At 39.0% G+C, this 18,495-nt stretch overlaps 1 protein-coding gene and 1 pseudogene across 1 annotated transcript; both read right to left on the bottom strand.

Moving 5' to 3' along the window:
• Positions 1–1,662: 1,662 nt before the first annotated feature.
• LOC117917000 (extensin-like) lies at positions 1,663–2,103 on the bottom strand. The gene has a single exon (XM_034833238.1). It carries the CDS (start codon positions 2,101–2,103, stop codon positions 1,663–1,665), a length of 441 nt encoding a protein of 146 aa, XP_034689129.1.
• Positions 2,104–4,380: 2,277 nt separating this feature from the next.
• The window catches only part of LOC117916999, a 52,840-nt pseudogene continuing 38,725 nt past the window's right edge, over positions 4,381–18,495 (bottom strand).

The raw sequence follows: 18,495 nt of genomic DNA, 5'->3' as shown, positions 1-18,495 counted from the left end.
AAGTAACAAGCAAAAAACTACAACTACTTTACTAGACAAGGCTAAAATATCAAAATAACTTAGCATACTTCCTTCAACTTGGCAAACTTCCTTTCTCATATCTCCCCCCCTCCCCAACGAGCTGAGCATTGTCCTCAATGTGATATGGGTGATTGAAATTGAAGGGAGGAAGTGGTACCTCCTGAGTGATATCAATTTCGAATACTGATTGGAGAAACCACATGTTTCAAAAGAATAAAAGGGTTAGTGAGTAGAGGAAATAGAAAAATTAATGCTAAGAGTTAACAAAAAAAAACTAGACTTTCTATTACTTTAATCATTTGAGTACAGCTGGAAAAGAAGTAATACAAGTAATCCAAGTAATCCAAGTAATCCCCATATATGCTATCAAAATGTGGGGGATTTCATATATAACTAACTAAAATGAAATACATAAAAGCAATATATAAAAGACATATATATGTTCAGATAGGAGGGTGATGCTGGTGCTGATGGCCTTAGGCAGATGGCTCTGCCTCTTCAACTAGCTCAGGAGGTGCCTGAGAGTGTGGCTCTACAGTGGTAGGAGTGAGATGCTCATCAGCTGCTGGGAGTCCAAGATGCTGCTGAAGCTGCCTCAAGATAGTAGTATGCTGAGCCTGAGTGGTCATCATCTGCTCCTGGCGAGCTCTCAAGGCTGCCATCTCCTGACCAAGGCTGCTTTGAGAGGCTGTCAATGTCTCCAATGCCTGGCATAAATCCCTATACTCAGAAATAGGGATGGCCATCCTAGGCTCGGCTGATGTGGAAGGCTGTGCTGAAGCTGGGGCAACTGGAGGGACTGAAGGGGCTCTGGCTATGGAAGGAGAGGCAACAGGTATACCCTCAAGTATAAGACGTGGAGATGCTCTCCTAGCAGCTGGAACCTAAGCTGGCTGTGGAAGCTCTGGCTACTCCATCCTATAAGCTATCATGTTGCTCCATTTTTCGAAAGTAAACACCTCTCTACAAATCCTCTTGCGCTCCAGCTGAGGCTCTACTGGATATCCCAGATGCTCGAGAATTTGACAAAGCAGCCTCGAGAAGAGAAGTGGGATGGCATTAGCTCTTGGCAACTTCTTCTTATGCACCTTCTCTTCAAAATAGAGAATGGCTGCCATGATCAAGTGGTGAGGACCAAAAAAGTACCCCTCTGACATTCTGAACAAAGCCTCCAACAGAATTCCTCTTCTCTGGGTCCAATGCTGGAGGGGATAAATATTATGACGCAAAAGTGCATCAATGAGGAACATCCTTGGAGGAAGTTCCCCCCTCAACAGATATGGATTTCTGGAAGCTCCTCCAGACAGGATATGCACCATCTCCAGCTGAGATGGACTGGCCCAAGCTCGAAAATCATCAAAATGGCGGCTCATATGGGATATGCAGGGTCTCAGTTATGTGACGAGCTCCTAGGATGTCATGTCTACCATTAATGGTAAAATGAATTAAGATGGGATCTCTGACCTGTTGAGTGGTCATGGATTGATAAAAATCCAATGCTACTCTGGGGTAAAAGAAGTCTCGCGGGGTCAGAAGCTGCTCCATTCGATATCTGCGCAGCAATTGGAATGATCCTTCAAGTTCTGGTCGCAATTGGAAGGCGGCTGTGTCAAAACACAGCTCAGAATGGAATGGCCTAGCTCAGCAGTCCAAATTGCCTTCAATTAGTGGCTGAGTGAGCATTGGACGCTTGATTATAGCTTCTAGAGCTGGCCCAGACGGAATTTGGGGCTCAGAAGGCGGCGGCTGGCTTGCTTGAGGCTTCGCCGGCGGTGCCGGAGATGGCACCGGAGATGGCTCTGGAGATGGAACAGGGGATTGCCCTGTCAAGTCGATGGGTTCCGACCTTTCCACTCTAGCTCGCTTTTGCAGGGGACGAGCCCCTGACCTGGTAAGGTAGCGCCTCGCCGAAGGTGTCTGAACTACGGGTTTGGCTGAGCGCTTCTTTGGAGCGGGCTTCTGAAGAGGCGAAGCAACTTCTGGCCGCGGCGGCTTAGAGGTTGAAGCTCGAACAGGCACCTCGCACGGCGCTGGCTTTCGGGCGGAGGGAGAGGAAGACTTAGCGCCTTTGGTTCGTGCCATTACAAACTGACGAGGTTTGGACTGCGGTGATGAACGGAGGGGACGAACGGAGGTGCTAGCGGTGTCGGGCGATGGAGAGGAGGTGAAGAGGCGGTTGCTACGACTTTTCCTCTTTCTGAAATGGTTTCGCAGCCCAAATGACCGGTATTTATAAAGACTAGAGGAATATTAAAGGTCATTTTTAGGTTTCGCAGAAGAAAATCACTTTCGCAGCAAGATTGGGCTATTCGCAGAAGAAAATCGCTTTCGTAACTCACTTCGCAGCTGCGAAATTGGAGTCACTATGCTGCAGAATGGCGCTCGTGTGCCAAAAATCGGTTTCGCAGTTGCGAAACACCCTTCGAAATGGAGATATCGCTGCGGAATTGGGGCTTTTTACGCCTTAGTGGTTCGCAGACCACTTCGCAGCTGCGAAATTGGGGCTCCTGTGCTGCGAAGTGGCACTCGTGTGCCATTCTTGGATTTGCAGCTACGAAAACTTTGGCAGATGACTCAAAAGTGTTGCGAACTGATTTCGCAACAAATGCTCGTTTTCGCAGCGAAATCCTCTTTGGCTGCGAAATCTCGCAGAGCTTTTCTTCTCCCTTGTTTGTGCTCTGTTTTTGCTCTGTTTCGCTCCGATTTCTTCCCGATTTCTTTCTTTGCCTTTTCTCCCACCTGGGATCATTCAAAAAGATGAAATTACATAAAAACACACGATTTAAGATTAAAAACTATGATCAAAAGTGGAAATAAAACTTTAAAATTTACAAAATTTACAAAAATTTTGGACTTTGGTAAAACCAAGTCCATCAAACCCTTATTTGCTTAGGCTTTTTGAGGCTCAAGGAGGTTGATCTCCTCCTTGTCTGGTTTGAACTGCTCCATGAATGGCTTGAGACGATATCCATTGACTTTAAAAGTGTCCTTGCCATTGGAATTCAATAATTCCACTACCCCATGGTTAAGTACTTGATGGATAATGAATGGACCGATCCACCTAGACTTGAGCTTTCCAGGAAAGATATGGAGTCTTGTGTCATAGAGTAAAACTCTTTGGCCTTTCTGAAATTCCTTGTTGGAAATTAGTTGATCATGCCACCTCTTCATCCTCTGTTTTGCAACTTTGGAATTGATGTAAGCATCATTTCTTAATTCCTCCATCTCATTAAGGTCTAAGCTCCTCTTTGCTCCTGCTCTGATCAAGTCCATATTCAACTTTTTAATTGCCCACCAAGCTTTGTATTCAACTTCCACAGGGAGATGACATGCTTTGCCATAAACAAGACGATAGGGGGACATACTAAGAATAGTCTTATAAGCTGTTCTATATGCCCATAATGAGTCATGAAGCTTAACAGACCAATCTTTCCTGTTTGTACTCACCACTTTCATCAGTATGTTCTTTATCTCCCTGTTTGCTAGCTCAACTTGCCCGGAAGTCTGTGGATGATAAGGTGTAGCTACCTTATGCTTCACTCCATACTTGGCTAACAAACTTTCAAAAGGCTTGTTGCAAAAATGAGAACCTCCATCACTGATTATAGCTTTGGGCACCCCGAATCTTGCAAAAATGTTCTCTTTCAGAAACTTGAGAACCACTCTATGATCATTTTGTTTACAAGGGACTGCCTCAACCCATTTAGAAACATAATCCACCCCCACCAAGATATAGGAATTACCAAAAGACATTGGAAAAGGTCCCATGAAGTCAATGCCCCATACATTAAATAGCTCAACTATTAGTATGGGGTTCATTGGCATTTGATTCCTTTTTGTCAGCTTGCCAAGCCTTTGGCATCTATCACAACTTCTACACATGATGTGGGCATCTTTGAACAGAGATAGCCAAGTAAACCCTGATTGCAACACCTTCATAGCTGTTTTCTGAGAGGCAAAGTGGCCTCCACATGCATTCTCATGACAATGGTTTAGAATTCCCTATTGCTCTTCCTCAGGCACACATTTCCTTATGATCTGATCTGCACAATATTTAAAAAGGAAAGGCTCTTCCCAATAATAAGCATGAATTTTTGCAAAGAAGTGCTTCCTGTCCTGTGCATTCCACTCACTTGGAATTTCACCAGTAACTAGATAATTAGCAATGTGAGCATACCAAGGAGTTTTGACTAGGAACATAAGTGATTCCTCAGGAAAATCATCATTAATAGGCAAAGCATGAGAATTATGTGCTATAGCTAACCTTGAGAGGTGGTCAGCTACCACATTTTCCACTCCTTTCTTATCTCTGATTTGGAGATCGAATTCTTGTAACAAAAGAATCCATCTTATCAACCTTGCTTTTGTATCTTGCTTTGTCAATAAATACTTCAAGGCTGAATGGTCAGTAAAAACAATGATGAAAGACCCTACTAAATAAGCACAAAATTTGTCCAAGGCAAATACCACAACTAACAATTCTTTCTCTGTAGTTGTGTAATTCCTTTGGGCTTCGTTCAATGTTTTGCTTGCATAGTAGATCACATAGGGCTTCCCATCTTCTCTTTGACCAAGCACAGCTCCTATAGCAAAGTCACTGGCATCACACATTAGTTCAAAAGGTAATTGCCAGTTAGGGGCCCTCACTATTGGAGTTGTTGTAAAAAATTTCTTCAATTGATCAAAGCTATCTTGACATCTTTCATCCCATATAAACTTAGCATCCTTAGCTAACAGCTCACAAAGAGGTTTTGAAAGCTTTGAAAAGTCTTTTATGAACCTCCTATAGAAGCCTGCATGGCTAAGGAACTATCTTACTCCTTTTACAGTTGTTGGGGATGGCAATTTAGAAATGAGCTCCACCTTTGCTTTATCAACTTCAATGCCCTTTTCGGAGATGATATGGCCAAGGACAATTCCTTGATGTACCATAAAATGACATTTCTCCCAATTGAGCACCAAGTCTTTTTCAATGCATCTGTGAAGAACTGCTTCCAAATTGACTAAGCATTCCTCAAGTGTACCTCCATATACGGTGATGTCATCCATGAAAACCTCCATAATTCGCTCCACCATATCACTGAAGATACTCAACATACACCTTTGAAATGTTGCAGGTGCATTGCATAAACCAAAAGGCATTCTTCTATAAGCATATGTTCCAAATGGACATGTAAAAGTGGTCTTTTCCTGATCTTCCACAACAATCTCAATCTGAAAATATCCTGAATACCCGTCCAAAAACAGAAGAACGGATGGCCAAAGACTCTCTCTAACACTTGATCGATAAATGGCAATGGAAAATGATCTTTCCTGGTTACTGCATTCAACTTCCTATAATCAATACACACCCTCCACCCTGAAGTGAGACGCGTAGTGATTTCTTCTCCCTCTTCATTCTGAACCACAGTAATCCCTGACTTCTTTGGAACCACTTGAGTAGGACTCACCCAAGAGCTATCAGATATAGGGTAGATAATACCTGCTTGAAGTAGCTTCAGCACCTCAGCTCGCACAACCTCTTGTAAATGAGGATTCAATCTTCTTTGAAATTGACGAATTGGCTTAGCTGCCTCCTCCATATATATATGATGCGTGCAAACTAAAGGACTAATGCCTTTCAAATCAGATATTTGCCATCCTATTGCTTTCTTACACCTCTTGAGAACTTCCAGTAAACACTTCTCTTGATGACTGGTCAGAGATGAAGATATTACAACAGGACATTGATTATTGTCTTCAAGGTATGTATATTTCAGCTTTGCAGGTAGAGGCTTCAAATTGAGTTTTGGAACCTCTTTTTCAGCATCTGCTCCCTCTTCTTCATTGAACAAAGGTAGAATCTCTTCTATCCTCCTCCAACTTTGTAAAGTAGCAAGCTCATTAGGAGGTTCAGGCAAACCTTCCTCACAATCCGCAAAACTTTCATTCAGCTTATCTTGCATATTCTGATTGCAGTGCTCCTCTACCAGAGTGTCAATAATACACACTTCCTCTGGACCCTCTTCTTCTTCCGGAGTGATTTGCTTTTTAGACATATAAAAAATGTTGAGATCAAGTGTCATATTGCCAAAAGTGAGTTGCATGAGCCCATTCCTACAGTTGATAATTGCATTTGAGGTAGCAAGGAATGGCCTTCCCAAGATGATAGGAACTAAATCAGATTCCTTTACAGTAGGATCCATATCAAGAACAATAAAATCCACTGGATAGTAGAAATTATCAACTTGAACCAAGACATCCTCAATTACTCCCCTGGGAATTTTTACTGATCTATCTGCTAGAGATAGAGTGATTGCTGTTGGCTTCAACTCACCAAGTCCCAATTGCTTATAGACAGTATATGGAAGCAAATTCACACTAGTTCCCAAGTCTAATAAAGCTTTCTCCACTACCTTTCCTCCAATCATGACTGAAATGGTAGGACTTCCCGGATCTTTATACTTCAAAGGAGACTTACACTGTAAGATTGCACTTACTTGCTCAGTAAAGAAGGCTTTCTTATTTACAGTCAACCGTGGTGAGGACATGCATTTATAGCTTCCATATATCTTTCCCAACACTCATAGAATTTCTCATTCTCTTTAGCTGAGAAATTTGAAATTTGCCTTTTCAAGCCATTTGTTCTATGAGTGGGAAAGAATTTCTTAAGGAATTCAGCTTGTAAGTTAGTCCAAGTACGGATACTCCTTGGCCTTAAAGAATTAAGCCAAATTTTGGCTTTATCCTTTAAAGTAAAAGGAAATAACTTAAGCATCATCAAATCAATTGAAGCTCCTCCCTCTTGGAATGTATTACAAACATCTTCAAATTCCTTAATATGTGCATAGGGATTCTCACTTTCCATCCCATGGAAAGTTGGTAGAAGTGGAACAATATATGGTCTGATCACTAGCTACTCTGTAGGAGGTATTATACATGACGGTGCACTCATACGAGGTGGATGCATACGGTCCCTCATTGATCTGAATTCATTGAGATTGTCTTGACGACCTTGGTGACTATGCTGATCTTCAGGTGTAGTTTCCATGATATTCAAGCTCAATTCCAATTCCTTAGTATGAGGTGTATCACTTTTAACAAGCCTTCCTCCACTGCCTCGTATCCACTTTGGCATATACAACTAGTATCTAGCTAAAACTAAAATGAAAATACAGGACAACAAAAGAAAACAGGGCTACAAATACAAAATAAAACTAAGCTGAATTTAAAAGCTAAATTTAGATTATGAGTAGGTAGAAAAGAAAGAAAAAGAATTAATAAATCAAAAGAAACGTTACCACACTTGTGATGAAAATCACAAGTACACTGAAATAGTATCACTATAAACTTGACACCTTCCCCGACAACGGCGCCATTTGGTTCATGCCTAATTGGTGTCTCGGCTGATTTGTGTCCAGCTGGTGCTCCTTGATAGCGGGAGTAATCAACAAAATTTATAACCTATAACACCATGAACTAGGGTAGCAAAGAAAAAGCTACTATAGCATAGTGGCTCTAGGATCGTTCACTGGGAAGGGTTTCCAAGCTGAAAATGATACCAATTCAAAGTGAATTGGTGCTGTTTCATTTTAAGAATAGCTTAAGAAATAAAACACAAACTTTAGTTGGAAAAGGTTTGGACTTAGATTAACAACACATCAAGTGATGAAAATTACTTAAGAAGAAAAGCATTCCTTGGAGATTCAGGTTTACAGGGGAGGTTCCTCATGCAATAGCATAGCTCCGGTCAGTTGGTTCAATTCCTAACATTAGAGAATTAACATAAAGTCAATTCTCTAACAGGTGCTGCACAAATGCATCCCTCAATTGGATTTCAACTTTAATTCTCTAACTGATGCAACTTGCAATGGTTTAAGCCTCTCGCTAGCCTTTACCATTCAAGGTGATCTTTAACCTTGGACTTCCTTTCACAAGCTCGCAAGAGATAACTAATGGATGTCTCCTTAGAGTCCAAAAGCTTACCAAGTGTTGGCAATTCTAGAAAATCCTACCTTCAAGTCACCTACCAGAGGCTCGCAAGGGGTAAACTAGTGCATCTCCATGGTTAGAGATCACTTGCCTTACCAAGTGTTGGCCCAGGTGACTCCAAGGCGTTTTAAGTTAACTAAAAACGTAGAAACCATTCATGGGACACACCTTCTCTTCATTCATAGCTGAAATCACAAAGCTTCTGATTCTTGCACTTGGAACCTTTCTCGGCAACCTTAACTCTAAGGAACTAAAAGGTTTAGTTACTCATTCTCTGGGGAAAGCTCCTCAGAGAGTGCATAACTTAGTAAATAAAAAATACAATCAAAGTGAGAAGGTAAGGTAGAATAGAGCTCAAGCTCTGTATATTACTTTCTTTCAAACTTACAAAAGGTTCAACACCCTCAGAACAAGCTCCTCGGGCAATATTTATACCAAAATTACTTTAACAGCTATTACATGGATATTTTGCCATTTTCCTAACTTAAAAGCTAAGGAATCCTATAATTGGTGGCTGACAAGGATAATTTGGGGATTCAGGCAACAAAATTATAATGAAAAATATCTCCAAGTGTCAGTTACAAATATCAGGAAGCACTAAGGACCATTTCGCAGGTGAAAAATGAGGTCTGCGAAATTTCGCAGATGAACCACAAGGGCTGCGAAATTTCTTCATAGCAACCAACTGATTTCGCACTGCTGCAAAGTTGGCTTACATCTTGTGGTGTTTGGCTTCCATCGCGTCGTGAAGCTTCAGGGGAAATCCATAGCACTGTGCAAAAAGGCTGCGAAATCATTCCGCAACAAAATGGTGATTTCGCAGCACTTTTCTGAAGCCTTCCTTCACTTTGGAGCAGTTGTCTTCAAAAGGCTGTAACTTCCTTATTTCAGCTCCAAATCTAACACGGTTTGAAGCATTGGATTGTGGACTTCCTAAGCTTTCACATGACATATAGCATGCATAATTTGGACATTAGGAAGTGCTCCAAAAGTGGCTGAAATGACTGTCATCAAGAATGCTTCATGGCTGGATTCTCTTTGCTTCCCCTCCTTGCATTTCCACTTTGCTTATGGCAAAGGACTTCAAAGCTTTGGTTCTTCATACCTCTGAGCTTCCCATTGCTTTGACAAGGATTCCAAATAACTCTCCTCTATCTCATATTGCTTTGGTGATCAAAAAGCTATCAAAACACCAAAACTTAAGGCAATTTGATTAGAATTGATTGAAAGGGGCCTTAACATGTTAATTGGGTTAAAAGGCAAAAACTACTACTCAAAAGTGTTTAAAAGGATTAATTACAAGCTATCAAATAGCACTTTTTGAGTAGTAATCAGCTAGCTAGCCCAATGGTTTCTCATTTCTCTACTTTCCTTTGAATTTTGATTTTTTTTCTTTTAGTTTCCATTAAATAAATCCATCTCAATTCTTTGATTTGTGTTTTGAAGGATTTTCCGGATGGATGGAATGCATGAAGCAAAGGAAAAAGGAGTTTTAATGGCCCATCACCAATTTGTGTCTTCATGCCAAAATAGGGGAGTCTTCATGCTAAAATAAAGGAGTTTTCATAACTTCAGAAATGTGCAAAACGAGTCTCTATCCCAGTTGGCATGATCATGCGAAATTCTCGCATGATTGTGCGAAACTAATAAGGGCAGTGCAAAAATTTTTAACCCTCTGGACCATTTCGCATGACCATGCGAACATTTCGCATGACTATGCGAAATCCATCTTAAAGACTGCAGTAAAATGAGCCATCTGGACCACTTCGCACACTCATGCGAAATTTTTGCATGACTATGCGAAACTAATGTGGATGACTGCAGAAATTTCATGCATCTGGACCATTTCGCATCAGCATGCGAATTTTCGCATGACTATGCGAAAATTATGCTGAAGGCCACAATAAGATAGAACTCTCTTGACCAATTCACATGTGCATGCGAATTTTCACATGATTGTGCCAAATTCTTTCAAAAGAAGAAAATAGTTGCAAGGCATTTCACCTTCTTGTCTAGTTTGCACACTTGTGTGAAATTTTCAAAAACTCCATGAGAATCATTGACTTATCATTGAAATCATGTTTTCTTTAGACATTGTCATCATCTATACCTTGATTTTACTCCATACATTGTGTCTCTAACATAGTTTTTTTTTTTGTTTTTAATAGATTTGTTTTCATATTTTCTTCTCTTATGTCATTTATATCCGACAATTCTCATTTGTGGTCTTATTTTTGTTTTTGCTATTGAAGCTGAAATTCATGAGAGATTGAGGTATCTTCCCTTCCTTTCTTTGTATATTTTCATTACACATTGAGGACAATGTACAAGTTAGGTTGGGGGGAGGGTTAGAAAGGAAGAGAAGGAAATATGTTGTTAGTTTTGTTAGTTTCTCTAGATTTCTTTTTCATAAATCACATTTGTGACTTATTTGGTGAGATTTTTTTGAGATGACTATAGCATTTGTGATTAATGAATGAGCAAACCTAACTTGAAAAAAGTTGATTTAGAGTACTAGCTTATTTGCTTGATCTTAGAAGATTTGTTATGTGAATTAAAGTTGATTTGACTTTGAAGTCTTCATTTTCCAAATGGTCATTTCTATTTGAGTCTTGACACATACTGTGCACTCTAGACCCCGGATGTAAGATGAAAAACTATTCTAACCTTAAGACTTGGACTTAATTGTCTTATAACATTGATTACTCTTGAATTGAGTTGAGACACCTTAAAAAGAGGTCAATGTGCCCAATTGAAAAAAAAAAAAAAAGTTGATGAATAAAAATGTTGAGTTATGCTTGCCTTGAAACCTGAGCAAGGTCCGAGGGGTAAATGGCCCAAAGGTCTTTAAAGCCTGGTGCCCTAAGCCATTTTGGTTGGGAGCCACCGACCTCAATGCTTGTTACATGGGTGGATAGGTGGAGTATGAGCTCAATTGTAGGTGCTAAGGTATTGGATCCTGATTTGAGGAGTCCGGGGTGAAGTCCGAGGAGTTAGTGGCTAGTTAAATAGTCCTATAAACTTGGTGCCCTATGCCTTATGGTTGGGAGTCATCGATGAATCCCCGCTACATGGACCATATACTTGGAGATACCTTTAGCATTGCACTCCTACAATAAGTCCTTTGAAAAAAAAAAAATAATAAAATAAAGATAGGTGTGTTCTTGACCTATGAGAGAGTGATTTTTGTTGTTTGAGATAATTTGAGCTAGGTTGGGGGGAGGATTAGTTTTGAGTACTATATTTGGGGGCTAGCTTAATTACACTCAAGACTTGTTTGGAAAAATTGTTTGGGAAATGAAGATGGATATGTTTTTGATACCTTAACTTACATGATATTCTTTCTATTAGAGATAGTAAATAAGTTGGGATTTTGTTGATACCTATGGATAGTAGGGTGTGCTTGTTTACCAACCATTTATGCTATGGAAATTTGAAATATATTTTTTCAAATGATTTGCTTATGTGACTTATGATTTCTTTTGTTTGGTATTGTTTTTCTTTCCTTTTGTTATACCATTGCTAAGGGACTAGCAATGTGTTGGTTGGGGGAATGATTACTACTCAAAAAGAGCATATTTTAGATAATAATTCTCATGAGTTTCATGTCTTTTGAGTAGTAATTATACCTAAAACACTCAATTAACATGTTGTTGCCCTTGCAAGAGTTACTAACAAGTTTTATGAAGTTTTGGAGTCATTTCAAGGTATGTTTTTGATAAATTTGTGACAAAAGAGATGAATCAAATTGAAGAAAACAAATAAAGTTGATGATGATCCAAATGCATAATGAAAGAAGCAATGAAATGCACTTGGACCAAGCTTTGGAGATTAATTGAAGGTGGTGGAGATGGATTAAAAATGAAGAAATGAGAGAAATTGCAAAGAGGAGTCGGAATAGCATGATTTTCGATTTCGCATGACCATGCGAAATTTTCGTATAGTCATGCGAAATGAAACAGGAAAGATGTTGGCTGCAGCACATAAGGAAATTGTGAAAAAGTGATTTCGCATGACCATGCGAAATTTTCGCATAGTCATGCGAATCGCTCCAGAAGAACGAAATTAGAGCTGATGGATTTTCCACTTTGCATCATCATGCGAGATTGCTAGGGGCTTGTGCAAAAATGCATTTTCTCCAGATTCCTTGATGAAGAAGCATCCGGAAGACCTCTAAAAAGTTGCCAAGTGTCCTTTTTACCTTGGCTTATAAATAGAAATGAGATGGACTCATTTAAGAACTTTTACTTTTGATACATTTTCTAATTGTAGAACTTTTTAGATTTCTTTTCTCTATATAATTCTCTACTTTCCTTCATTTTCCGTCATTTTCTCGGTAGCCAAACATGTCTTGTGAGATCAAATCTCCAAGCATGAGTGGCTAAATCTCGTTTTTCTCGGAGGAAGGAAGATCTAAAGATAAGATCTGTGGTGAATTAGAGAATTGAGCTTGATTTGCAAAGGTAATTTGATCCAATTGATTAATTAATTGAAATTTGGGGATTTTTCTCTTCAAATTATCTTGGATGATTACTACAATGCAAGCTAGGTAGATTCATCAAATTCTTAATGCTAGATTTGATGAGATTGAATAGTTGCATTGTGTGAATCATTGGAAGATAATTTAAGATGAATTGAATATATGATTTGAATTGATCTCTTGGATTAGATTATCTAATTTGAAGAGAAATTAGATCTAGACCTAAAGCTAAATAAAAAATCGATTTAGATGAAAATTTAGGTTTTCAATCTAACTTGATGAAAATTAGATCTCAACATCTATTCACCATGGAAATTGCTTTCTAGAAAATCCTAACTCCGAGAGTCTCACATCTTATTAATTTTCTTCTCTTTTACACTTCATTTTCCTCTCAATTTGAATACATTGCTATCTTGAGATTTTATCATGCAATTTCAAGTAAATTTCACTTGATCACCATCATTTCTTATCATCTCATTCAAGCCTTAATTACTGAGAATAATCCATCCTTGTGGACGATACCTAAAAACCACTATACTACAGTAGTTTGTACTAAAACCTCTTTTTGATCGGGTATAAATTGCTATAGAATAGTGAATTAGGTTATAAATTTTGTTTTGATCCAATAAACGAAAAAATCCGAGCGATCAGACATGAAGTCATTCATATCATCCACAACCCTAAGCTTTTAATAGCATCTAGAGCCCTAAGGTCGCGACCTCAACTCAATCATGTAAACCACACCCCTGAGCTCATGACTAAGATTCATTCATGTCATCCTAGTCCTAACATTTTCATAACATATAAAGCTCTAAGCTCATGACCCGAAGACATTCATGTCAACCATAGCACTAAGTTGTTCACAACATTTATAGTCATGAACTCACGACTCAAATTCATTCATGTCAACCATAGCCTTAAGTTGTTTATAGCATCTAGAGCCTTGAGCTCTCACTACCCACAGTTATTAATGTCATCTACAACCCTGAGTTGTTCATTGGATTTAAAACCAAGGGATCATGACCAAGAATCGTTCATACCAACTACACCCCTCACCTATTCATAACATCTAAAGGCCTAAGCACAAGGCATCCCAAGTCCTATAGATCATCCACAACCCTAACCTATTTACAACATCCAAAGTGCTGAGCTAACAATCAAGAGCAGCTTATGTCATTCAGAGCCCTGAGCTGTTCATAGCATCGAGAGCCCTGAGATTACAACCTATAATCATTCCTTTCAACCACACCCCTGGGCTGTTCGTAGCATCTAGATCCCTCAGCTCACAAACCATAGTCATTCATGTCAACGACAACTTGGAGATGTTTATAGCATCTAAAGCCTTAAGCTCATGACTCGAAGTCGTTCATCTCATCCATAACCCTAAGCTATTCATAGCATCTAGAGCCCTCAACTCACGACATAGAGTCGTTCATGTCAACCACAACCCTGAGTTGTTCATAGCAAAAAGAGCCCTCAATTGTAAGCCTAAAGTCGTTCATGTCATCCACAACCCTGAGTTTTTCATAGCATTTAGAGCCCTGAGGTCATAACCCAAATTCATTCATGTCATCAATAGCCTTAAGCTATTCTTAGGTTTTAGAGCCAAGAGCTCATGGTTAGGAGTTGTTTATGTCAATGACAAACCTGAGTTGTATGTAGGATCTAGAGCCTTGAGCTCACAACCTGGACTCATTCATGTCATCCATAGTCTTAATCATTTCTTAGCATCTAGATCCTTGAGCTCATGACCTGGAGTTTGTCATGTCAACGACAACCCCAAGTTGTTCATATCATCTAGAACCTTGAGCTCATGAACCAAAGTCATTCATGTCATCCATAAGCTTTTTTTTTTTCTTTTGTTCGTAAAATCTAGCACCTTAAGCTCATGGCCCAAAGTCGTTCATGTTATCAAAAGCCCTGGTTGTTCATAGCATCTAGAGACCTAAGCTCAATACATGAAGTCATTGATTTCATCTACAACCCTGAGTTGTTCATAACATCTAGAACCCTAAGCTCATGACCTAGAGTTGTTCATGTAAACAACAACCCTAAGCTATTTATTACAACTAGAGCCTTGAGTTGTATGTAGGATCTAAAGCCTTAAGCTATTCATAGAATTTAGAGCTACAGGCCCAAGACCATGAATCATTCCTATCATCCACACCCTTGAGTTATTCATACCATCCAGAGCCTTAAGCTAACGATGTAGAATAGCCCATGTCATCCATAGCCTTGAGTTGTTCATTACATCTAGAGCCCTGAGCTCATGACCTAGAGTTGTTCCTCTCAACCATAGTTCTAAGTTGTTCATAACATCTAAAGCCCTGAGCTTAAGACCTAGAGTCATTCATGATTCGTCCCCAATTAGTGTTCTATTTAATTCAGTCCTTAGACGGGAGTTATCAACAAAATTTATAAACCTATTTCACCATATATTAGGGTAGCATAGCTAGCATAGTATAGTGGCTCTAGGATCGTCCACAGGGGTGGGTTTTCATATCACACATGATATTAGTTAAAGCATTGAAATTGTGTTTTTTCTTTTATGAGTTAGCTTTAAAAGAAAACATAATGTTTGGCTGAAAAAGGTTGGTTTTAAGTTAACCAAAAATAGTAATTGAGATTAATTACAAAGAAAAGGTTTCTTGGAGTTTTAGGTCACTAGGTTCAGGTTCCTTAGACAAAAGGGGGATATTCCAGATATTTTCCTCACGTTGGGGATAATAACATAAAGAATGGTTATCTCTCCAACCGGTGTGTATTTAGCAATCAAGTTTTGATCCCACTGGTCCAAGAAAGATTGTAGTTGCTTCCCATTAATGGTTTCAAACACTAAAGACCTCTCACTGTGAATCATCTTTCAATGGCTTGTAAGAGATAACTAATCACCTCTCACTGCGAAAAGCTTACCAAGTATTGGCCATTCAAGGTAATCCTAACCTTGAATTACCCTTCAAAGGCTCGCAAGAGATAACTACTGGATCTCCAGGGAGTCCGAAAAGCTTACCAAGTGTTAGCCATTCTAGGTAATCCTACCTTTAAACCACCTCCCAGAGGCTCACAAGAGATAACTAATGGATCTCCAAGAAGTCCGAAAAGCTTACTAAGTGTTGGCCCAGGTGATTTTAAGGGATTTTAAGTTCAACTAAAAAATAAAAACCATTAAAGGGTCACAACTTTCCTCATTAAAAACAAGGAAAACTCCCACTTTTGTATCCGGATCCCTTACCTAACTTCCTTCAATCCAAGAAACGAAAAACCTAACCACTCATCCTCTGAGAAAACATTCTCAGAGATTGTTTGGCTATAAAGAAAATAAAAACAAAATGAATAGGTAAGGCAAAGCAAAAGCTCTGTGTATTTCTTACTAAAAAGAATTTACAAGTGTTCTCTAGAATTTCTTTCGAGATTTCGAGATAATTTACAAGTGAGATATTTTAAGACATATAGAGAGAGATATTTTTAACCCCTCATCTAGATATCCAAAATATCTAAAAATGTCTTTAGTTGATTATAAGGAGAAAATTGGTAATTACACAAAATATCTCGAGATAAAAATCTAACGGAGTCGGTGCAAAAATATCTGAAAATTACACAGGAGGATTTTCGCAAGGTTTGCGAAATTTTGCACAAGGTGCGAAATTCATTTTCCTCAGTTTTTCAAGGGTTGTGAAATTTCGTAAGGGTGCGAAATTCATTCTTCACAACCTTGCTCTCTGTCTTATAGCTTGTACTCCTTTTAGGCATTTCACATGCTTTGCGAAAATTTCGCATAGCCATGCGAAATTGCTGGTTGCTAGATTTCTTCTCTGATTCTCTTCCTTGCATACTTGATTGATTTGGTAAAGGCTACGAGACTCTCCAAAACTTGGATTCTTCATGTGTTTGAGCTTTAACTTGCTTTTCCATGGACTACACAAAGTTTTCCCTCATTCTTGGTTTGTTTTAATGATAAAAAAGCTATCAAAACACCAAATCTATCCAAAAACTGATCAGTAACACTTGCAAGGGTCCTTAATGTGCCAATTGAGTTCAAAGGTAATAAGTACTACTCAAAAGTGTTTAAAAGAGCTTATAACAAGCAATAAAAGAGCACTTTTTGAGTAGTAATCACTCCCCTCAACCGACATATTGCTAGTCCCTTAGCAATGAAGGAGAGAGAGAAAAAAAACCAAATAGACAGTAATATAATTTACAAAATCATGGGATATTAAAGAAGCAAAACTCGACCTTCAACAAGAGTTTATCAACTATCTTGCCTTATCACAATTCATAAAGAGTAGGCATTGTGCAAATTTAATTATTAAAAGGATTTCCACTCTCATAGGCTCAATCATTACTCTTCCATAAAAATATGTGTTAAGCTTATTAGTTTCCGAATATAGTATGCTGAACTAATCTCTCCCCCCAACCTAGTTCTTTCTCAAACTTTAGCAACTGGCCAACCCCCAATAGGCTAAGAACACATCTCTTTTATTTCACAATTTTTCATTATAGGTGTGCAATGCTTAAGGTATTGTTTTCTAAAGTGTCCATGTAACGGGGATCCATCGATGACTCCCAACCAATCAAGGTTTAGGGCATCAAGCTTTAAGCATCTTTCAGCCACTAACTCCTCAGATTTTATCCTGGACTTTTGAAACTGAAATTTAATACCTAAGCACCTACAATATGTTAAACTCCACCTATTCACCCTTGTAATGAGCATTGAGGTCGGTGGCTCCCAACCAATCAAGGCTTAGGGCACCAGGTTTTAAAGATTTTCACCATATATCCCTCAGACCTTGCTCGGGTTTCAAGGCAAGTAAAACACTTTGTTCTTTCTTTTTTTTTTTCAAAGGCTCATTTGCCTTTTATAAGGTGTCCCAACACTATTAAACGAGGTCAAAGGTACCAAGTCTAAATTTTCCTAAGTTTAGGGGGTGAGATAGTTTTTCATCTTATAATCAGAACCTAATGTGCACAATGTGTGGTAAGATTAAAGTGGAAGAAATAAGGCTGAAATCAATAGGAGTTTCAATAATTCATCAATCTCAACAAGCATAATACAAACTCTAAAATTCAAGTAAAAAAGTAAGAATTCAACTTCTCCCATTTTATTTTGAGAATTTTTCCTTAATAATCATGGAGAGTAGAGTAAAAACTTTTAATATTAAGCAAAAAATTTAAAATTAAGCAAAAAGTACTAAATTAACAAAATAACTTAGCAATATTAACAAAGCTTCCTTCCTTAACTCTCCCCCCAACCAAGATCAACATTGCCCTCAATGTGGCAAGAGCGATTGCAAATAAAGGGAGGAAGTGGTACCTACTGAGTGACATGGAGTCTAAGTCGTATAGGAGAAACCACATGATTCAAAAAATAAAAGAGTAATGAGTAAAGGAAATAAAGAATGGCAAATATAATGAAATATGATGTATATATATTACTCTGAGAAAGTATAATGTGAGATATGATCATGAAATACATCCAATCCCATAATATAAAACATGAAAACAAGTAATTATGTTTACTAATATAATAAGTAAATACAAGGTAATAAAGAGATGATCAAGTAGTGGGGGCCTCTGGTGGAGATGATGGCTTTGTGGCTGCCTCATGAGTGGCCTGGAGCGGGACATCGGCTCTAGTGGTCTCCTTAGTTGGAGCTATGGGCTCTGATGGTCCAAGAATGTCAGGCTGAGGTGGTGGCAGGAGTCCTAGATGCTGCTGAATCTGACGAAGGATAGCAGTATGCTAGTCCTGCTGAGCACGTATGTCAGCCATCTGCCATAATAATGCAATGTGTGTCTGGAGCATATGTACCATGGCATAAAAATCTACGATAGAAATGGTGATGGAAGCCTCTGATGTAGATGATGCAACCGGTGGAACAGGAGGAGTAGCGGGAGGATCAATAGAGGTGGCCTCAGGCATAGGTGGTGCAGGTGCAAGTGGTATAGACTCCGTGGGAAGCTCATCCTACTATGCATGCTCAGCCTATGGTGGCACTGGAGGTGCTGGTGATTCGTTCCCAATT

Source organism: Vitis riparia, chromosome 6, assembly GCF_004353265.1.
Source record: "Vitis riparia cultivar Riparia Gloire de Montpellier isolate 1030 chromosome 6, EGFV_Vit.rip_1.0, whole genome shotgun sequence".
Lineage (NCBI taxonomy): Eukaryota > Viridiplantae > Streptophyta > Magnoliopsida > Vitales > Vitaceae > Vitis > Vitis riparia.
Note: the sequence above shows the minus strand (reverse complement) of the source record. Positions and strands in the feature narration are given on the sequence as shown.